Source organism: Protopterus annectens, chromosome 8.part0 (assembly GCF_019279795.1).
Source record: "Protopterus annectens isolate FY-2018-M chromosome 8.part0, PAN1.0, whole genome shotgun sequence".
Lineage (NCBI taxonomy): Eukaryota > Metazoa > Chordata > Ceratodontiformes > Protopteridae > Protopterus > Protopterus annectens.
In genome coordinates this window covers 74,018,334-74,043,363 of record NC_056741.1, presented here as the reverse complement: position 1 = coordinate 74,043,363, position 25,030 = coordinate 74,018,334, and the positions used below count along the sequence as shown (strand labels likewise).

The 25,030-nt window shown below is 38.5% G+C and overlaps 1 protein-coding gene across 1 annotated transcript in view; it reads left to right on the top strand.

Moving 5' to 3' along the window:
- LOC122808654 (CD209 antigen-like protein E) overlaps nt 1-25,030 on the top strand; it is a 485,527-nt gene that overhangs the window by 397,334 nt on the left and 63,163 nt on the right. Inside the window, exon 5 of the mRNA XM_044079627.1 lies at nt 16,685-16,791. Coding sequence (XP_043935562.1) covers nt 16,685-16,791 — 107 coding nt within the window. The remainder of the gene's footprint in view (nt 1-16,684; nt 16,792-25,030) is intronic.

Genomic DNA, 25,030 nt, shown 5'->3' with positions numbered 1-25,030 from the left:
ATGCTCATGCTGGCAATATTAGAACCTAAGCAAGGTATGGAGAAATGATGAATGACAGGGAATAAATAACCATCATCATGCTGGCAATACAAGTCCCTAAGCAAGGTATGGACAAATGATGAATGACAATGTATAAATAACAGTCCTCATGCTAACTATATTAGTACCTAAGCAAGGTATGGACAAATGACAAATGACAGGGAATTAATAACGGTCCTCATGCTGGCAATATTAGAACCTAAGCAAGGTATGGAGAAATGATGAATGACAGGGAATAAATAACAATCCTCATGCTGGTAATAAAAGCCCCAAAGCAAGGTATGGACAAATGATGAATGACAATGTATAAATAACAGTCCTCATGCTGGCTATATTAGTCGCTAAGCAAGGTATGAACAAATGACAGGGAATAAATAACAGTCCTCATGATGGCTATATTAGTCCCAAAGCAAGGTATGGGCAAATGACAAATGACATGGAATAAATAACGGTCCTCATTCTGCTATATTACTACCAAAGCAAGGTATGGACAAACGACAGGGAAATAATAACTATGCTCCTGCTGGCCATATTAGAACCTAAGCAAGGTATGGACAAATGATGAATGACAAGGAATAACCATCCTCATGCTGGCAATACAAGTCCCTAAGCAAGGTATGGACAAATGATGAATGTCAATGTATAAATAACAGTCCTCATGCTGGCTATATTAGTACTTAAGAAAGGCATGGACAAATGATGAATGACAGGGAATTAATATCGGTCCTCATGCTGGCTATATTAGTCCCCAAACAAGGGAAGGACAAATGATGAATGACAGGGAATTAATAACGGTCCTCATGCTGGCTATATTAGTCCCCAAATAAGGGATGGACAAATGAGTAATGACAGGGAATTAATAACGGTCCTCATGCTGGCTATATTAATACCTAAGCAAGGTATGCACAAATGAAGAATGATAGGAAATTAATAACAGTCCTCATGCTGACTATATTAGTACGTAAGCAAGGTATGGACAAATGATGAATGACAGGGAATAAATAATTGTCCTCATGCTGGCTATATTAGTCCCCAAACAAGGTATGGAAAAATGACGAATGACAGGGAATAAATAACAGTCCTCATGATGCCTATATTAGTCACTAAGAAAGGTATGGACAAATGACGAATGACAGGGAATAAATAACGGTCCTCATGATGGATATATTAGTCCCCAAACAAGGTATGGGCAAATGACGAATAACAGGGAATAAATAATGGTCCTCATTCTGCTATATTAGTACCTGAGCAAGGTATGGACAAACGACAGGGAAAAAATAATGGTCTTCATGCTGGCTATATTAGAACCTAAGCAAGGTATGGACAAATGACGAATGACAGGGAATTAATAACGATCCTCATGCTGGCTATATTAGTAGCTAAGCAAGGTATGGACAAATGACGAATGACAGGAAATTAATAACAGTCCTCATGCTAACTATATTAGTACGTAAGCAAGGTATGGACAAATGACAAATGACAGGGAATAAATAACGGTCCTCATGCTGGCTATATTAGTACCTAAACAAGGTATGGATAAATGATGAATGACAGGGAATAAATAACTATCCTCATGCTTTCTATATTAGACCCTAAGCAAGGTATAGACAAATGACGAATGACATGGAATAAATAACGGTCGTCATGCTGGTTATATTAGTCGCTAAGCAAGGTATTGACAAATGACAGGAAATAATTAACAGTCCCCATGATGGCTATATTATTCCCTAAGCAAGGTATGGGCAAATGACGAATGACAGGGAATAAATAACAGTCCTCATTCTGCTATATTAGTACCTAAGCAAGGTATGGACAAATGATGAATGACAGGGAATTAATAACTATCATCATGCTGGCAATACAAGTCCCTAAGCAAGGTATGGACAAATGATGAATGACAATGTATAAATAACAGTCCTCATGCTGGCTATATTAGTACTTAAGAAAGGCATGGACAAATGACGAATGACAGGGAATTAATAACGGCCCTCATGCTGGTTATATTAGTCCCCAAACAAGGGAAGGACAAATGATGAATGACAGGGAATAAATAACCATCCTCATGCTGGCAATACAAGTCCCTAAGCAAGGTATGGACAAATGATGAATGACAATGTATAAATAGCAGTCCTCATGCTGGCTATATTAGTACTTAAGAAAGGCATGGACAAAGGACGAATGACAGGGAATTAATAAAGGCCCTCATGCTGGTTAAATTAGTCCCCAAACAAGGGAAGGACAAATGATGAATGACAGGGAATAAATAATGGTCCTCATGCTGGCTATATTAGAACCTAAGCAAGGTATGGACAAATGACAAATGACAGGGAATTAATAACGGTCCTCATGCTGGCTATATTAGAACCTAAGCAAGGTATGGACAAATGATGAATGACAGGGAATAAATAACCATCATCATGCTGGCAATACAAGTCCCTAAGCAAGGTATGGACAAATGATGAATGACAATGTATAAATAACAGTCCTCATGCTGGCTATATTAGTACTTAAGAAAGGCATGGACAAATGATGAATGACAGGGAATAAATAACCATCATCATGCTGGCAATACAAGTCCCTAAGGAAGGTATGGACAAATGATGAATGACAATGTATAAATAACAGTCCTCATGCTGGCTATATTAGTACTTAAGAAAGGCATGGACAAATGACGAATGACAGGGAATTAATAACGGTCCTCATGCTGGTTATATTAGTCCCCAAACAAGGGATGGACAAATGATGAATGACAGAGAATTAATAACGGTCCTCATGCTGGCTATATTAGTACCTAAGCAAGGTATGGACAAATGACGAATGACAGGGAATAAATAACGGTCCTCATGCTGGCTATATTAGTCCCCAAAGAAGGTATGGACAAATATCGAATAACATGGAATAAATAACGGTCCTCATGCTGGCTATACTGGTCCCTAAGCAAGGTATGGACAAATGATGAATGACAATGTATAAATAACAGTCCTCATGCTGGCTATATTAGTACTTAAGAAAGGCATGGACAAATGACGAATGACAGGGAATTAATAACGGTCCTCATGCTGGCTCTATTAGTCCCCAAAGAAGGGATGGACAAATGACGAATGACAGAGAATTAATAACGGTCCTCATGCTGGCTATATTAGTACCTAAGCAAGGTATGGACAAATGACGAATGACAGGGAATTAATAACGGTCCTCATGCTGGCTATATTAGTACCTAAGCAAGGTATGGACAAATGACGAATGACAGGGAATAAATAACTGTGCTCATGCTGGGTATATTAGTCCCTAAGCAAGGTATGGACAAATGATGAATGACAGGGAATAAATAACGGTCCTGATGCTGGCTATATTAGTACTTAAGCAAGCTATGGACGAATGACATGTAATAATAAATAATGGTCCTCATTCTGGCTATATTAGCCCTTAAGCAAGGTATGAAAAAAAGGCAGGGAATAAATAACGGTCCTCATGCTGGCTATATTAGCACCAAAGCAAGGTATGGACCATTAATGAATGACACGGAATAAATAACGGTCCTCATGCTCCCTATATTAGTCTCCAGACAAGGTATGGACAAATGATGAATGACAGTGTATAAATAACAGTCCTCATGCTGGCTATACTAGTCCCTAAGCAAGGTATGGACAAATGACAAATGACAGGGAATAAATAACTGTCCTCATGATTGCTATTTTAATCCCTAAGCAAGGTATGGGCAAATGACGAATGACAGGGAATAAATAACGGTCCTCATGCTGGCTATATCAGTACTTAAGAAAGGCATGGACAAATGACGAATGACAGGGAATTAATAACGGTCCTCATGCTGGCTCTATTAGTCCCCAAAGAAGGGATGGACAAATGACGAATGACAGAGAATTAATAACGGTCCTCATGCTAGCTATATTAGTACCTAAGCAAGGTATGGACAAATGACGAAATACACGAAATTAATAACAGTCCTCATGCTGACTACATTAGTACCTAAGCAAGGTATGGACAAATGACGAATGACAGGGAATAAATAACTGTCCTCATGATGGCTATTTTAATCCCTAAGCAAGGTATGGGCAAATGACGAATGACTGGGAATAAATAACGGTCCTCATGCTGGCTATATCAGTACTTAAGAAAGGCATGGACAAATGACGAATGACAGGGAATTAATAATGGTCCTCATGCTGGCTATATTAGTACCTAAGCAAGGTATGGACAAATGATGAATGACAGGGAATAAATAACCATCCTCATGCTGGCAATACAAGTCCCTAAGCAAGGTATGGACAAATGATGAATGACAATGTATAAATAACAGTCCTCATGCTGGCTATATTAGTACTTAAGAAAGGCATGGACAAATGACGAATGACAGGGAATTAATAACGGTCCTCATGCTGGCTATATTAGTCCCCAAACAAGTGAAGGACAAATGACGAATGACAGGGAATTAATAACGGTCCTCATGCTGGCTATATTAGTCCCCAAATAAGGGATGGACAAATGAGGAATGACAGGGAATTAATAACGGTCCTCATGCTGGCTATATTAATACCTAAGCAAGGTATGGACAAATGAAGAATGACAGGAAATTAATAACAGTCCTCATGCTGACTATATTAGTACCTAAGCAAGGTATGGACAAATGATGAATGACAGGGAATAAATAACAGTCCTCATGCTGGCTATATTAGTCCCCAAACAAGGTATGGACAAATACTGAATAACATGGAATAAATAATGGTTCTCATGCTGGCTATACTGATCCCTAAGCAAGGTATGGACAAATGATGAATAACATGGAATAAATAATTGTCCTCATGCTGGCTATATTAGTCCCCAAACAAGGTATGGAAAAATGACGAATGACTGGGAATAAATAACAGTCCTCATGATGCCTATTATTAGTCACTAAGAAAGGTATGGACAAATGACGAATGACAGGGAATAAATAACTGTCCTCATGCTGGCTATATTAGAACCTAAGCAAGGTATGGAGAAATGACGAATGACAGGGAATTAATAACGATCCTCATGCTGGCTATATTAGTACGTAAGCAAGGTATGGACAAATGACGAATGACAGTGAATTAATAACGATCCTCATGCTGGCTATATTAGTACGTAAGCAAGGTATGGACAAATGACGAATGATAGGAAATTAATAACAGTCCTCATGCTGACTATATTAGTCGCTAAGCAAGGTATGAACAAATGGCAGGGAATAAATAACGGTCCTCATGCTGGCTGTATAAGTCCCTAAGCAAGGTATGGACAAATGACAAATGACAGGGAATAAATAACAGTCCTCATGATGGCTATATTACTCCCTAAGCAATGTGTGGGCAAATGACGAATGACATGGAATAAATAACGGTCCTCATTCTGCTATATTAGTACCTAAGCAAGGTATGGACAAACGATAGGGAAATAATAACGATGCTCATGCTGGCAATATTAGAACCTAAGCAATGTATGAACAAATGATGAATGACAGGGAATAAATAACGGTCCTCATGCTGGCTATATTAGTTCCCTAAGCAAAGATATGCACAAATAACCCGGCCAGCCATAGGCATAGGCCAACTAGGCGGCCACCTTGGGCGCCAGTCTAGCAGGGGCGCTTTTCCACTATTTATTTGGTGTCGGTAGACCATGATGGGAGCACCAGGTAATGTGTTGGGGGGGGGCGCTGTGGAACCCTTTTGCCTAGGGCACCAGTTGACCTAGGGCCGCTCCAATAATGGTCCACATGCTGGCTATATTAGTCCCTAAGCAAGGTATGGACAAATGATAAATGACAATGTATAAATAACAGTCCTCATGCTGGCTATATTAGTACTTAAGAAAGGCATGGACAAATGACGAATGACAGGAAATTAATAACAGTCCTCATGCTGGCTATATAAGTCCCTAAGCAAGGTATGGACAAATGACGAATGACAGGGAATAAATAACGGTCCTCATGCTGGCTATATTAGTACCTAAGCAAGGTATGGACAAATGAATGATAGGGAATAAATAATGGTCCTCATTCTGCTATATTACTACCTAAGCAAGGTATGGACAAACGACAGGAAAATAATAACTATCCTCATGCTGGTCATATTAGAACCTAAGCAAGGTATGGACAAATGATGAATGACAATGTATAAATAACAGTCCTCACGCTGGCAATATTAGTACTTAAGAAAGGCATGGACAAATGACGAATGACAGGGAATTAATAACGGTCCTCATGCTGGCTATATTAGTCTCCAAACAACATATGGACGAATGACAAATGACAGGGAATTAATAACGGTCCTCATGCTGGCTATATTAGTACCTAAGCAAGGTATGGAGAAATGACGAATGACAGGGAATAAACAACGGTCCTCATGCTGCCTATATTAGTACCTAAGCAGGGTATGGACTAATGACGAATGACAGGGAATTAATAACTGTCCTCATGCTGGCTATATTAGTCCCCAAACAAGGAATGGACAATTGAGGAATGACAGGGAATTAATAACGGTCTTCATGCTGACTATATTAGTACCTAAGAAAGGTATGGACAAATGAATGACAGGGAATAAATAACGGTCCTCATGCTGGCTATATTAGTCCCTAAACAAGGTATGGACAAATGACGAATAACATGGAATAAATAATGATCCTCATGCTGGCTATACTGGCCCCTAAGCAAGATATGGACAAATGACAGGGAATAAATAACAGTCCTCATGATGGCTATATTAGTCCCTAAGCAAGGTATGGGCAAATGACAAATGACATGGAATAAATAACTGTCCTCATGCTGGCTATATTAGTACCTAAGCAAGGTATGGGCAAATGACGAATGACAGGGAATAAATAACAGTCCTCATTCTGCTATATTAGTACCTAAGCAAGGTATGGACAAACGACAGGGAAAAAATAACGGTCCTCATGCTGGCTATATTAGAACCTAATCAAGGTATGGACAAATGATGAATGGCAATGTATAAATAACAGTCATCATGCTGGTTATATTAGTACTTAAGAAAGGAGACTCTGATGATACCAGTATAACTGGTGAAAGCGCTAAGTCTGTGTGTTTTTTCGTTGAAATAAAAGAATTCAACCTTCATGTGTTGGTGTTCCTGCATCCTGAAATTGCTGTGGTGGATTCCTGTCTCTTTTCACAGTTGTGGATCCTGGTCTTGGTTTCCTATTATTTGGATTTGAATTAATAACGGTCCTCATGCTGGCTATATTAGTACGTAAGCAAAGTATGGACAAATGACGAAAGACAGGAAATTAATAACAGTCCTCATGCTGACTATATTAGTACCTAAGCAAGGTATGGACAAATGACGAATGACAGGGAATTAATAACGGTCCTCATGCTGGCTATATTAGTACCTAAGCAAGGTATGGACAAATGACGAATGACAGGGAATTAATAACGGTCCTCATGCTGGCTATATTAGTACCTAAGCAAGGTATGGACAAATGATGAATGGCAATGTATAAATAACAGTCTTCATGCTGGCTATATTAGTACTTAAGAAAGGCATGGACAAATGACGAATGACAGGGAATTAATAATGATCCTTATGCTGGCTATATTAATCCTCAAACAAGGTATGGACAAATGACGAATGACAGGGAATTAATAATGGTCCTCATGCTGGCTATATTAGTCCCTAAGCAATGTATGGACAAATGAATGACAGGGAATAAATAACGGTCCTCATGCTGGCTATTCTAGTCCCTAAGCAAGGTATGGACAAATGACGAATGACAGGGAATAAATAACGGTCCTCATGCTGGCTATACAAGGCCCTAAGCAAGGTACGGACAAATGATGAATGACAGGGAATAAATAACAGTCCTCATGCTGGCTATATTAGTACTTTAGCAAGGTATGGACAAATGACGAATGACAGGGAATAAGTAATGGTCCTCATGCTGGCTGTATTAGTACCTAAGCAAGGTATGGACAAATGATGAGGGACAGGGAATAAATAATGGTCCTCATTCTGCTATATTAGTATCTAAGCAAGGTATGGATAAACGACAGGGAAAAAATAACAGTCCTCATGCTGGCTATATCAGAACCTATGCAAGGTGTGGACAAATGATGAATGACGTGGAATAAATAATCTTCATGCTGGCTATACTGGTCCCTAAGCAAGGTATGGACAAATGATGAATGACAGGGAATTAATAACGGTCCTCATGCTGGCTATATTAGTGCCTAAGCAAGGTATGGACAAATGATGAATGGCAATGTATAAATAACAGTCTTCATGCTGGCTATATTAGTACTTAAGAAAGGTATGGGCAAATGATGAATGACAGAGAATTAATAATGGTCCTTATGCTGGCTATATTAGTACCTAAGCAAGGTATGGACAAATGATGAATGACAGGGAATTAATAATGGTCCTTATGCTGGCTATATTAATCCCCAAACAAGGTATGGACAAATGACGAAAGACAGTGTATAAAAAATTGTCCCCATACTGGCTATATTAGTACCTATGCCAAGGTATGGACAAATGACGAATGACAGGGAATAAATAACGGTCCTCATGCTGGCTATATTAGTCCCTAAGCAAGGTATGGACAAATGACGAATGACAGGGAATTAATAACGGTCCTCATGCTGGCTATATTAATCCCCAAACAAGGTATGGGCAAATGACGAATGACAGTGTATAAATAATTGTCCTCATGCTGGCTATATTAGTACCTAAGCAAGGTATGGACAAATGACGAATGACAGGGAATAAATAACGGTCCTCATGCTGGCTATATTAGTCCCTAAGCAAGGTATGGACAAATGACGAATGACAGGGAATAAATAACGGTCCTCATGCTGGCTATATTAGTCCCTAAGCAAGGTATGGACAAATGACGAATGACAGGGAATAAATAAAGGTCCTCATGCTGGCTATATTAGTCCCTAAGCAAGGTATGGACAAATGACGAATGACAGGGAATAAATAACGGTCCTCATGCTGGCTATATTAGTCCCTAAGCAAGGTATGGACAAATGACGAATGACAGGGAATAAATAACGGTCCTCATGCTGGCTATATTAGTCCCTAAGCAAGGTATGGACAAATGACGAATGACAGGGAATAAATAAAGGTCCTCATGCTGGCTATATTAGTCCCTAAGCAAGGTATGGACAAATGACGAATGACAGGGAATAAATAACGGTCCTCATGCTGGCTATATTAGTCCCTAAGCAAGGTATGGACAAATGACGAATGACAGGGAATAAATAAAGGTCCTCATGCTGGCTATATTAGTCCCTAAGCAAGGTATGGACAAATGACGAATGACAGGGAATAAATAAAGGTCCTCATGCTGGCTATATTAGTCCCTAAGCAAGGTATGGACAAATGACGAATGACAGGGAATAAATAACGGTCCTCATGCTGGCTATATTAGTCCCTAAGCAAGGTATGGACAAATGACGAATGACAGGGAATAAATAAAGGTCCTCATGCTGGCTATATTAGTCCCTAAGCAAGGTATGGACAAATGACAAATGACAGGGAATAAATAACGGTCCTCATGCTGGCTATATTAGTCCCTAAGCAAGGTATGGACAAATGACGAATGACAGGGAATAAATAAAGGTCCTCATGCTGGCTATATTAGTCCCTAAGCAAGGTATGGACAAATGACGAATGACAGGGAATAAATAAAGGTCCTCATGCTGTCTATATTAGTCCCTAAGCAAGGTATGGACAAATGACGAATGACAGGGAATAAATAACGGTCCTCATGCTGGCTATATTAGTCCCTAAGCAAGGTATGGACAAATGACGAATGACAGGGAATAAATAAAGGTCCTCATGCTGTCTATATTTGTACTTAATCAAGGTATGGACAAATGATGAATGACACGTAATAAATAACGGTCCTCATGTTGGCTATATTAGTACTTAATCAAGGTATGGACAAATGATGAATGACAGGGAATAAATAACGGTCCTCATGCTGGCTATATTAGTCCCTAAGCAAGGTATGGACAAATGACGAATGACAGGGAATAAATAACGGTCCTCATGCTGGCTATATTAGTCCCTAAGCAAGGTATGGACAAATGACGAATGACAGGGAATAAATAAAGGGCCTCATGCTGGCTATATTAGTCCCTAAGCAAGGTATGGACAAATGACGAATGACAGGGAATAAATAACGGTCCTCATGCTGGCTATATTAGTCCCTAAGCAAGGTATGGACAAATGACGAATGACAGGGAATAAATAAAGGTCCTCATGCTGGCTATATTAGTCCCTAAGCAAGGTATGGACAAATGACGAATGACAGGGAATAAATAAAGGTCCTCATGCTGGCTATATTAGTCCCTAAGCAAGGTATGGACAAATGACGAATGACAGGGAATAAATAACGGTCCTCATGCTGGCTATATTAGTCCCTAAGCAAGGTATGGACAAATGACGAATGACAGGGAATAAATAAAGGTCCTCATGCTGTCTATATTAGTACTTAATCAAGGTATGGACAAATGATGAATGACACGTAATAAATAACGGTCCTCATGCTGGCTATATTAGTACCTAAGCAAGGTATGGACAAATGACGAATGACAGGGAATAAACAATGGTTCTCATGCTGGCTATATTAGTCCCTAAGCAAGGTATGGACAAATGACGAATGACAGGGAATTAATAAAGGTCCTCATGCTGGCTATATTAGTACCTAAGCAAGGTATGGACAAATGACGAATGACAGGGAATAAATAACGGTCCTCATGCTGGCTATATTAGTCCCCAAACAAGGTATGGACAAATGATGAATGACAGAGAATTAATAACGGTCCTCATGCTGGCTATATTAGTACCTAAGCAAGGTATGGACAAATGACGAATGACAGGAAATTAATAACAGTCCTCATGATGACTATATTAGTACATAAGCAATGTATGGACAAATGATGAATGACAGGGAATATATAACGGTCCTCATGCTGGCTATATTAGTCCCTAAGCAAGGTATGGACAAATGATGAATGACAGGGAATAAATAACGGTCCTCATTCTGCTATATTAGTACCTAAGCAAGGTATGGACAAACGACAGGGGAAAAATAACGGTCCTCATGCTGGCTATATTAGAAATTTAAGCAAGGTATGGACAAATGATGAATGACAATGTATAAATAACAGTCCTCATGCTGGTTATATTAGTACTTAAGAAAGGCATGGACAAATGACGAATGACAGGGAATTAATAACGGTCCATATGCTGGCTATATTAATCCCCAAACAAGGTATGGACAAATGACGAATGGCAAGGAATTAATAACGGTCCTCATGCTGGCTATATTAGTACGTAAGTAAAGTATGGACAAATGACGAAAGACAGGAAATTAATAACAGTCCTCATGCTGACTATATTAGTACCTAAGCAAGGTATGGACAAATGACGAATGACAGGGAATAAATAACGGTCCTCATGCTGGCTATATTAGTCCCTAAGCAAGGTATGGACAAATGACGAATGACAGGGAATAAATAACGGTCCTCATGCTGGCTATATTAGTCCCTAAGCAAGGTATGGACAAATGACGAATGACAGGGAATAAATAAAGGTCCTCATGCTGGCTATATTAGTCCCTAAGCAAGGTATGGACAAATGACGAATGACAGGGAATAAATAACGGTCCTCATGCTGGCTATATTAGTCCCTAAGCAAGGTATGGACAAATGACGAATGACAGGGAATAAATAAAGGTCCTCATGCTGGCTATATTAGTCCCTAAGCAAGGTATGGACAAATGACGAATGACAGGGAATAAATAAAGGTCCTCATGCTGGCTATATTAGTCCCTAAGCAAGGTATGGACAAATGACGAATGACAGGGAATAAATAACGGTCCTCATGCTGGCTATATTAGTCCCTAAGCAAGGTATGGACAAATGACGAATGACAGGGAATAAATAAAGGTCCTCATGCTGGCTATATTAGTCCCTAAGCAAGGTATGGACAAATGACAAATGACAGGGAATAAAAAACGGTCCTCATGCTGGCTATATTAGTCCCTAAGCAAGGTATGGACAAATGACGAATGATAGGGAATAAATAAAGGTCCTCATGCTGGCTATATTAGTCCCTAAGCAAGGTATGGACAAATGACGAATGTCAGGGAATAAATAAAGGTCCTCATGCTGTCTATATTAGTCCCTAAGCAAGGTATGGACAAATGACGAATGACAGGGAATAAATAACGGTCCTCATGCTGGCTATATTAGTCCCTAAGCAAGGTATGGACAAATGACGAATGACAGGGAATAAATAAAGGTCCTCATGCTGTCTATATTAGTACTTAATCAAGGTATGGACAAATGATGAATGACACGTAATAAATAACGGTCCTCATGTTGGCTATATTAGTACTTAATCAAGGTATGGACAAATGATGAATGACACGTAATAAATAACGGTCCTCATGCTGGCTATATTAGTCCCTAAGCAAGGTATGGACAAATGACGAATGACAGGGAATAAATAACGGTCCTCATGCTGGCTATATTAGTCAATAAGCAAGGTATGGACAAATGACGAATGACAGGGAATAAATAAAGGTCCTCATGCTGGCTATATTAGTCCCTAAGCAAGGTATGGACAAATGACGAATGACAGGGAATAAATAACGGTCCTCATGCTGGCTATATTAGTCCCTAAGCAAGGTATGGACAAATGACGAATGACAGGGAATAAATAAAGGTCCTCATGCTGGCTATATTAGTCCCTAAGCAAGGTATGGACAAATGACGAATGACAGGGAATAAATAAAGGTCCTCATGCTGGCTGTCTATATTAGTCCCTAAGCAAGGTATGGACAAATGACGAATGACAGGGAATAAATAACGGTCCTCATGCTGGCTATATTAGTCCCTAAGCAAGGTATGGACAAATGACGAATGACAGGGAATAAATAAAGGTCCTCATGCTGGCTATATTAGTCCCTAAGCAAGGTATGGACAAATGACGAATGACAGGGAATAAATAACGGTCCTCATGCTGGCTATATTAGTCCCTAAGCAAGGTATGGACAAATGACGAATGACAGGGAATAAATAAAGGTCCTCATGCTGGCTATATTAGTCCCTAAGCAAGGTATGGACAAATGACGAATGACAGGGAATAAATAAAGGTCCTCATGCTGTCTATATTAGTCCCTAAGCAAGGTATAGACAAATGACGAATGACAGGGAATAAATAACGGTCCTCATGCTGGCTATATTAGTCCCTAAGCAAGGTATGGACAAATGACGAATGACAGGGAATAAATAAAGGTCCTCATGCTGTCTATATTAGTACTTAATCAAGGTATGGACAAATGATGAATGACACGTAATAAATAACGGTCCTCATGTTGGCTATATTAGTACTTAATCAAGGTATGGACAAATGACGAATGACAGGGAATAAATAACGGTCCTCATGCCGGCTATATTAGTCCCTAAGCAAGGTATGGACAAATGACGAATGACAGGGAATAAATAAAGGTCCTCATGCTGTCTATATTAGTACTTAATCAAGGTATGGACAAATGACGAATGACACGTAATAAATAACGGTCCTCATGTTGGCTCTATTAGTCCCCAAAGAAGGGATGGACAAATGACGAATGACAGAGAATTAATAACGGTCCTCATGCTGGCTATATTAGTACCTAAGCAAGGTATGGACAAAAGACGAATGACAGGAAATTAATAACAGTCCTCATGATGACTATATTAGTACATAAGCAATGTATGGACAAATGATGAATGACAGGGAATATATAACGGTCCTCATGCTGGCTATATTAGTCCCTAAGGAAGGTATGGACAAATGATGAATGACAGGGAATAAATAACGGTCCTCATTCTGCTATATTAGTACCTAAGCAAGGTATGGACAAACGACAGGGGAAAAATAACGGTCCTCATGCTGGCTATATTAGAACCTAAGCAAGGTATGGACAAATGATGAATGACAATGTATAAATAACAGTCCTCATGCTGGTTAACTTAGTACTTAAGAAAGGCATGGACAAATGACGAATGACAGGGAATTAATAACGGTCCATATGCTGGCTATATTAATCCCCAAACAAGGTATGGACAAATGACGAATGGCAAGGAATTAATAACGGTCCTCATGCTGGCTATATTAGTACGTAAGCAAAGTATGGACAAATGACGAAAGACAGGAAATTAATAACAGTCCTCATGCTGACTATATTAGTACCTAAGCAAGGTATGGACAAATGACGAATGTCAGGGAATTAATAACGGTCCTCATGCTGGCTATATTAGTACCTAAACAAGGTATGGACAAATGACGAATGACAAGGAATTAATAACGGTCCTCATGCTGGCTATATTAGTACCTAAGCTAGGTATGGACAAATGATGAATGGCAATGTATGAATAACAGTCTTCATGCTGGCTATATTAGTACTTAAGAAAGGCATGGACAAATGACGAATGATAGGGAATTAATAATGGTCCTCATGCTGGCTATATTAGTCCCTAAGCAATGTATGGACAAATGAATGACAGGGAATAAATAACGGTCCTCATTCTGGCTATTCTAGTCCCTAAGCAAGGCATGGACAAATGACGAATGACAGGGAATAAATAACGGTCCTCATACTGGCTATATTAGTCCCTAAGCAAGGTATGGACAAATGATGAATGACAGGGAATAAATAACAGTCCTCATGCTGGCTATATTAGTACTTTAGCAAGGTATGGACAAATGACGAATGACAGGGAATTAATTACGGTCCGCATGCTGGCTATATTAGTACCTAAACAAGGCATGGACAAATGACGAATGACAGGGAATAAGTAATGGTCCTCATGCTGGCTGTATTAGTACCTAAGCAAGGTATGGACAAATGATGAGTGACAGGGAATAAATAATGGTCCTCATTCTGCTATATTAGTATCTAAGCAAGGTATGGATAAATGACAGGGAAAAAATACCAGTCCTCATGCTGGCTATATCAGAACCTATGCAAGGTGTGGACAAATGATGAATGACATGGAATAAATAATCTTCATGCTGGCTATACTGGTCCCTAAGCAAGGTATGGACAAATGATGAATGACAGGGAATTAATAACGGTCCTCATGCTGGCTATATTAGTACCTAAGCAAGGTATGGACAAATGATGAATGGCAATGTATAAATAACAGTCTTCATGCTGGCTATATTAGTACTTAAGAAAGGTATGGGCAAATGATGAATGACAGGGAATTAATAATGGTCCTTATGCTGGCTATATTAGTACCTAAACAAGGTATGGACAAATAATGAATGGCAATGTATAAATAACAATCCTCATGCTGGCTATATAAGTACTTAAGAAAGGCATGGACAAATGATGAATGACAGGGAATTAATAATGGTCCTTATGCTGGCTATATTAATCCCCAAACAAGGTATGGGCAAATGACGAATGACAGTGTATAAATAATTGTCCCCATACTGGCTATATTAGTACCTACGCCAAGGTATGGACAAATGACGAATGACAGGGAATAAATAAAGGTCCTCATGCTGGCTATATTAGTTCCTAAGCAAGGTATGGTCGAGTGATGAAAGACAGGGAATAGACAATGGTCCTCATGCTGTCTATATTAGTACTTAATCAAGGTATGGACAAATGATGAATGACAGGGAATAAATAACGGTCCTCATGTTGGCTATATTAGTCCCTAAGCAAGGTATGGACAAATGACGAATGACACGCAATAAATAACGGTCCTCATGCCGGCTATATTAGTCCCTAAGCAAGGTATGGACAAGGCAATGACACAAAGTGGGTAGGTGTAACTAGATGTTATGATTTACAGTTACACAAATCTTTTTGAAAAGATACAGTTAACTGTAGGTGCCATACATGCAATGTCAGGAAAGGAGGAGAAAGCTTACCCAAACTTAAAACTGTGCTAGTTTAGATCATCCACCAAATAGAGCCCATTTGGGATAGAAACAATTAAAAAGTCTAGCTACAGCTGAGCAGGGTTGTAGCACTCTGCAAAATATCATGGTAGGATATTTTTCCTCATCCTCAGTCTGTAGAACAGACTGACTGCAGCTTTCTGATAATTCTGCTTATGCCAAATGTCTGCAACTTTACCTACGCTTGGGAAACTCAGTAGCATTTATCCTCGCTGTCCTGTTTCACAGTGAACATCTTTCTTATATTCCTGTGCTAAGGTTTCATGCTTTCATACCTTACATAATTTTTACTTATCCTCTGTGAGCTAAACTTAGTTTATATGTGGAAATAAATCTGAGTTACATGCCTGGACATTATAGATATAATCCAGAAGCAGCCATTCATTGTGGTTTTTAATTATGGACTTGAGTTACTTTTAATTTCCATACATAAGTGGAATTCCTCTTCATTCTTACCACTGCAGCCTATAAAGACTATTTTTCTGCAAACTAAAGATGTCTGTAGTCCTACATTATTTAAACGAGGAACCAGATGAGAAATACTCAGAAATTAAGATTTATAAGATTGTATTGCAGACTAAATAGATATATTTACAGACCAGTATTTAACATTAGATCCTGCTTATATGTGAAGCAATTATTTCATGTAATTTTTACTTGTTTTTATACAGTTTTTCCTAGGAAAGGGAGGTGATTACTGGATTGGCCTTACAGACCAAGTGGTTGAGAATTCCTTCCGTTGGGTAGATGGTACTTCTCATGACCTGAATAAAACTCAGTAAGTATAGACTTGGAAACACATGTGTGCACATTATCCATTAGTACAATTTATTGTTAAAGGAAGTAATCATTTGCAGATGTATTTACACATCATTTCAGAAATCGTGGTTATGTTTTTCTGGTATCTGTACCATAAATAATCTGCTGCAAACCTCATTTCTGATGATATGTCTAGAACCAAGAGTACAGAGCAATATATCAGTTTTTTCACTCAAAGTCAAAACATTACACAAAACTCTCCTCCATATGCCGGTTCTACACATTTAAGAATTTTATTTATTAGTTGCAGAGGATACCCCTTACAGAATAAAAAGAAACATTTTCAGATGCTTAAGCAGAGCTTGTAAAGATGTCCACAGCTCTGTGTTGTTTTCTTTATTTTAGACAGTCGCAAACTTCTTATTGCCTGTACACATCCTCGTGATTCTGAAAAGGTGTTCAGATGTACTCAACAAGTAGAAACGGTACGTCTGCCTCACTTTTACCCAACAGGTGAATGAGCTGGTGTATGTGGTATATACTTTAAAGATAACAACACTGTCTTAAAATATAACATTATGTAAGGTATATACATTGTTAAGTTCATTTATAATCTAACTAGCTCTGTGTCACCATGGGATGAAACACACATTTTTATATAAATATACACATCCACTTCTGGTGTGTGTGTGTGTGTGTGTGTGTGTGTGTGTGTGTGTGTGTGTGTGTGTGTGTGTATCTGTGTGTGTATCTGTGTGTGTATCTGTGTGTGTGTGTGTGTGTGTGTGTGTGTGTGTGTGTGTGTGTGTGTGTGTGTGTGTGTGTGTGTGTGTGTGTGTGTGTGTGTGTATGTATGTGTGTGTGTGTGCATTTATTCTAACAGTAATGCAAGATAAAAATGTATAATAAAAACACACATCTGAGCTACAATACAATACATGATTAATTACCACTCTGCCAACATCATCCTAGAGTTTATCCCACGAATGGACTTTGATGCAAGGATATAATAAAAATGATTGCATCAGCCTTAAATATACATGCTTTTTGTTTGTTACCATGAAACTTAACAGTAAAAGCAATTGTGTATGAATGTAAATACACACGCAACAAAATGCCTCATAGCCTAACGTAAATAAACCGCAACCCAAATTTAACTCATTTCCTCCAGTACAGCTCTTTTGAGTGGGTGCTGTTAACTCCAAGTGACTGTGACTAGAGCCTTTAAAAAGGAAGTTATCATCTTTTGAGTGGGTACTGTTAACTCCACGTGACTGTGACTAGAGCCTTTAAAAATGAAGTTATCATCCTGGAGTTCAAACAAGTACTCACATCTGTGGAACCATAAATGTTACTAGAAAACTGTAAATGGCAAACCATTCAGGATAAATTCATCTTTACATTAGTAGCATTCGGTTTGATGCTTTCAACTGGACTTTTTGTAAGCCAAAATAAAGGCAGTGAATATCAATTGTGTAATTTTGTACAAACAGCTTATGATATCTCGGTAACTACCATTCAAGCACGACACATACCGCCAGCAGGATTTGCTTCATACAGCTGTGAGCTTTCATGTGAGACTATGCAGTTCTGTCTGTTACCTGAATGTTGAGATATTTAGGGAAATATGAAAATTATTACAATACAAATAAAAAGTATACAAATAATATTAAATATCACTTTAGCTGCATTAGACATAAGTTTAATATCAATACAATTGTGTTTGCCATCATGTATGGTTTACGATTAAATGTTCTGATACCTTGTGTGTAGAATGGTTTTGGAATTATTAATGCAATATGAGCAAGCAATATTTGATGCTTAGGGGCATCAGTAAGAGTTAACTGCAGAAATACCCGGAGGCGCATTCTGCAGTAATGAGTTAAGCATAGAATATGAGATAAAAAGATGAATAGACCTCATTTCCAATTGAACATGGGTAATTTGCTAATATGCATAAATATGCATTGTAATGGTCAAAACAAAAATAATAGCCAGTAAACAAACAGAAATTAAGAACCAGAAGAAATCAACCGCTGACTGAATAAGTCCAAGGATAATTTTAATATGATTTACCTCTTTCATTTCTGGTAAGACATCATCAGAATAACACACAAAGCAATAAAATTTCCTATATATCCATATTAAACTGATCACTTTTCACTTCATCATAATTAATCAACCCCCTACAATCATGTCAAATAAAAATTTTCAAAATGAAACATAAAAATAAAAAGAGTGGATAAATAGTAAATATGTAAAAATAAGTTCTAACCAGATTTTTTTCCAAAGTTTTATAATAAACATATCTGCTCAATGTCTAAAATGCATAGGCTTGGTGGACCCCCTCCCTGCACTCGACAGCCTTTAGCATTGTTGAAACCTTGTATAAAACCATGAAAAAATTATTTTGTCAGCCTTGTATTATACTCTCTGTGAAACTATTTTGTCAGTTGTGAGTAATTACTAATGACAACAACTAAACGAATAATAAAAATATAAAAATATAATAAAAGTTATTATTAGTCCAATTTGGACTTGAGGTAGATTTTATTTTGTATGGTGAATTTTTGGAACTGTTCGACTGTTCTGGATCTGATTTAATAAAATTACATACTTATTTATTTATTTTACATTTGTTGACTGGGATAGTCCGACTGGATACATGTCCATTTTCAGCGGAGGCCTGGGGAGAAAAGCTCCATAGGTGGTTTCATATACAGCCATTATGATGTACATATAGATCATGAGTCATCATAACATTGTACATATAGAACACATTTTACAATCTAGTTAAATTTTTACAAATATAACACATTTTATAGTCCAGTTAGATTAATACAGTCTATCTTCTAAACTAGCTTAACAAAGATAATTGAGTACCACTTATAGGCATAGAACTAGTAAACCAGTATGCATGAAGATTTAGTCAGGCTTGGAGCAGGGACATTTCCATTGAGACTTGAAGTGCTCCTTGAGAGCTTTCTTAAATTGAGATAGAGTGGTATGTAGGGTAATGTTTGCAGGAAGGGAATTCCAAATTTTGCCAGCAGAGTTGGCGAACAGGGAGTCACCAGCTGAGATGTTTGATTTAATGGTTTGCACTGATGGTCTATTGGATGACTGGAGTGATCTGGAGTTGGAGTGGGGATAAATGATTTCTTTCAGGGCAGGTGTATTATCTGGTTGGTTAACTGCTTTGTGACCACAATGAGTTGATTATACTGAATCTGCCTGGGAAGGTCTAGCCATCCGAGATAATTTATATTTTTACAATGATGTGTTCTATAGGGTAGACCAGTTGCAAATCTTATTATGTTGTTATAGCAGCTTGAGAGTTTATTAAGGTCAGTTTTATTTAGGTTGGCCAGTAAAGACAAAGCATAATAGAGTGTAGCGAGTAGGTGGGAGTGGGCAATGGCAGTCCTAGCATATGGTGTAAGGAATGGTTTTATCGTATATAGTGAGCCCAGATTTCTGTTAATGGTTTTGATTGTTTTGTTGACGTGCACATCAAACTTAAGACTGTTGTCTATAATGACTCCTAGCAGTTTTGTATGGGCATCTGGAGTGATTATGGTACTGTTATTGGCCTTAATGGAGATAGATAATGCCGGGATCTATGTGTGGGAGTGAAAAGTAGGAGTTTTGTTTTATTAGGATTTAATATAAGACAGCAAGTGACAAGTCAGTTCTCCACTAGGTTGAAAGTACTCTTATATAGTGAGCCCAGTTTTCTGTTAATGGTTTTGATTGTTTTGTTGACGTGCACAACAAACTTAAGATTGTTGTCTATAATGACTCCTAGCAGTTTTGTATGGGCATCTGGAGTGATTATGGTACTGTTATTGGCCTTAATGGAGATAGATAATGCCGGGATCTATGTGTGGGAGTGAAAAGTAGGAGTTTTGTTTTATTAGGATTTAATATAAGACAGCAAGTGACAAGTCAGTTCTCCACTAGGTTGAAAGTACTCTGAGTTATTGATAGCAGCTCTGTTTGTGAGGTGCCAGGGCAGATCAACTCTGAGTCATCTGCGTATTGAATGCAGATGGCATCAGGGATGGATGTCATTGATAAAAATGGAAAACAGAAGTGGTCCCAAGATGGACCCCTGTGGGACACCTAGAGTGTTGGGTAGGAGGTTTGAGAGTTTGTTCTGCCATAAGACGGACTGTAGTCTGTTGTTCAGGTAGGATTCAAACCATCGGAGAGAGTGATTGCCTAGGGAGATTGTTGCCAAGGTGTTGATGAGATGATGGTGATTGACCATGTCAAAAGGCTTGGACAGGTCTATGAAGAGGGCTGAAGATAACTTGTAGTTCATGTTATAGTTTATAGCATTAGAGAAGGTGAGGAGAGCTGTGGTGGTACTATGATATGGTCTAAAGCCATGCTGGGAGTTAGCCAGAAGGTTGTTTTGTGTTAGAAAGTACAGGAGCTGTTCATGGATGCATTTTTCCATTATTTTGCCAGACGTGATAAGATGGCTATGGGTCTATAATTGGATAACTCACTAGAGTTACCACCTTTATGGAGGGGTATGACACAAGATATTTTCCAGATAGAGGGGACTGAGGCTTCTGATATGGACCGGTTAATTAGAATGGAAATGGGGTATGCTATGGTATCTTCTGCTTTTTGCAAATATTCTGCTGGGAGAAGGTCTACAGCTAGGGTAGTAGGTTTTAATTTTTTGAGTAGTGAACGAATGAAAGATGTAGAGACTGATTGGAAGCTTAAGGAGGTCTGGGAGCTGGGAGTGCTATCCACTAGGTTAGAGGAGTTAAGGGGTATTTGGCTAGCAAGGGCTTGGATGGTTTCAGTGAAGAAATTATTAAAGGTGTTAGCAACATCTGCTGGTAGTTTATCAGCAGAGGCTGAGGGAGGTGGAGTGGTGATTTGACCTGGGTGCAGTAATTTATTTATCCCTGCCCAGAATTTTTGGGGGTTATTTTGGTTCCCTTGTTGGGGATGGAGGTAGTAGTTTTTTTATTTAATGGAATAGCTCGTTTTGTCTCATTTCTTAGTTGTCTAAATATGGTTTGGTTTATAGGGTCTTTTGTAGAACGCCATGTTGGCCATGTCTTATTTCTGAGTATAATTTTTGTTTTAGTGTCTTTAGAGAGCCACGGGGCAGCTTTTGTTTTTACCCTCATGGAACAAGCGGGAGCATGAGCATTGAGGATGGTGAGGAATTTATTGTTAAAGTGGGAGACAGTTTCATCTAGGGGCAGGTGCTTTAGGGCAGTCCAGTTGCATGCCTTAAGTTCATCCTGAAACTTGCTAGGATTGAAGCTTTTACTATTTCTTATTGTTCTGTAGATGGGCTGCTGAGAGTAATTGGATTTGTGCTTACATATAAAGGAAAGAAAGTTGTCACTGAGGTCATCAGGGATGGCCCCCAATGTATACATTTGGGGGTGGCTATTTATTAGTATTCAATCCAGTATACTATCTTTTTGGTTAAGTTTACCTATCCTGATGGGGGTGGATAAAACCTGTGTGAATCCATACAGGTTTACATGGGTGGTAGGAGATTGAGAGGAACAAGCGTTCCAGTTGATGTTAAGGTCTCCTAGTGCTATGGTTTCTTGTGGATAGTTATTAGCTAACCAGTACAGGATGTCTTCTAGGGAATTGGTATTATTCCCTGGTGGAATATACACACAGACTGTATTTATGCATTTGTTTTTGTTAATTTGGAGCTTGGTAGCAATTATTTCTGCCTTGTTGACCTGGGGTGGTTGACTGGGGTCTAAGGTAACATTTGTATTTGATATTTAATATTTACTTATTAGAGACGAGTTAAACTTTACTATACTTGATTGTGAAATAAAATCATTGAGTGAAAGTATTCAAAATTACTTGTTATTTGATTCATTAAAAATGGATTATTTTAATAATTTAAAGAATGTAGAAAAAACTGTAGCTGCTAACAGAAAAAAAATAATAAATGGAGAAACAACAGACTATATAGAGAAATGGGCATATTCCTAAGTGCACCGTTTCCAAGCATCTGATCCTTTAGCCATAGAACACCCTTGAGGAAGTTATAAACAATGATGAAGCAGGTATGAATCAACCACAGGATTTTGTAACAATAGCCCCTATCTGCAAGTTGGAGAGGATAGCCTACAGCTCAAGCCAAGCTTCCAAAAATACAACAACAATAATGTACGACAAGAGGGCCAAGGAAGGAAGTTTTGGCATGGAAAAAGGAGATGATTATGCAAGAAATTCTACCATCTTTAAAATAGGGTCACAGGTTCATAAGTGTTTACTAGGCTAACGACCACAAGGGCCTTTTTAAGCCTAGCCATGCATCCTAAATTTCTGACAAGTTCTGATACCCTTGATAAATATAAGCATGGGCTATCTCTATGAAGAGTGACTTCAGTTCATGGAACTGAGGTCCCAACACAACAATCAAAAGTAGTTAGAGTTAGCTGGTGTCAAGCTGTGGCTAAACGTTTTAGTCATTATTAGGATATAAATAATAGCGTGCATGAAATCAGAATGATTGAAGCAATTCAAGAAGAAGGACTTGATGTCTTTATCTTCCAAGCCTTCTGTTTTGAATTGATAACGGAGATGAAAACATGCAGGCAGATGAGCGCTGTGTGTATGTTTAAAACTTGGGCAACATCAGTATTAATATATGTGATTTAATCGAGTTATTTACATATAATGGTTAGTCATTCCCTTGATGTTCCAGTGGTAGTAAGTAGAGACAAGGTACTCAAGGAACTGTGAGTGAGGATTCTCATTGTTTTTTTTACGTTTTAGCAATAGGTCCACTGAAGTCCAATCAGTGAACCACATTTGTATGTAACAGTCCATTGGAAAACATGTTTTTTGATAGGGAAGAAAAAAGAAAAAAACAAAGAATCGCAGTAATTTCTATTATTCTGTTGGGTAAACAGGAACACCAGTGAGGAGTGGCTTTTTGTGGGAAGTGGCCAATAAAGAGAGGAAGTGGTGCTTAATCTGGGATTGGGTGGGAGTCTGTGTGGCTGAAAGATCATTGGATGGATGAAGTGTGACCAATGAGATGTATAGAGGGGTGACATCACTAGGATGGAAATGCGCCTGTAACTCTATTAGTCAATGGAGTTAAGGTGGGAAAACGTGGAGCTAACTGAGTGGCTGCTGTATGGGATAAGAACAAAAGTGGCATTGGGAACTGGGTTAGGTGACATAGCTTTGCCTGCCTCATTTTTCTTGGTAAGGCCTGTAAATTAATTAGCCAATGGTGAAAAAAGGGGAGGGAAGGTAGGTAAAACTTGGAGTTGACTGGAATAATTAGAAATGTTGGAAGGGTTTGGGAGGGTGGTCTAATGGTTAAGGTATTTGCCTTGCAAGCACAAGGTGCAGGGTTTGAGTCTCACAAGGGATAATTGGCTAGGCTTAAAATGACTCGCAAGGGCAGTTAGCTTAGTACTAATCTATGAACCTATGAAATGGAGGGTGATGTGGGAAAAAACAGAGAATTGGTATTAGTAGCCAAATTGGGTGATGTGGCATTCTCGGGCTCATTTTCATTGGTTAAGATAAAACTGTCACTGCAGAGTATCACAGGGTAGAATACGGCCAATAATGTAGGGAGGAGCAGGTCATCGTTGGGAGACTGGGTGGATGTCTGCTCCCACGTACGATGATAGGATGGTCTTATGGCAAATGAAATATGGAATGGAAAGATGTCATCAAGAGAAAAAAACCTCAGAGGTGAAATGAAACCCTTAAGAGTGGGGTGCGGGACTAGCAAGAGCTGCTTATTAGTTCTTTTATTGGGCTAATCCTATTGATGACTAGTCTTAATCTGAGAAAATATGATTGGTGGTCATTATAAATCCAGAGTAGAGCAGAGGAAGAAGTTCCTCTATACCAACTAAAAATTAAAGTGGAACGTGAATAAATGCATTCGGCACTATAGGTTTTTAAAATTTGGCTTGTATCTTAAGAACATCTTAACTGTGCTAAATGTTTGGGGTTATGGACCCCACAGTTAAGTAAAGGCCAGTCAGCATGCCAAAGTGAGCAAACAAGATCCTAAGGAACCACCAGAGTTTAGGAAATAGTATATCTTTTAAAAATTGGGGACCTTAGAGTTGGGGCTATTAAAAAACTTTACTCAATAGTTGTAATAATAGGTAGTTGTAAAAATAAAATTGTCAGAGAGAATACTGTAGGTAAATAAATTCTATGACCATGATCTGAGAAGTCATCAGTGCCAATTACCCACCACATAAATCAAT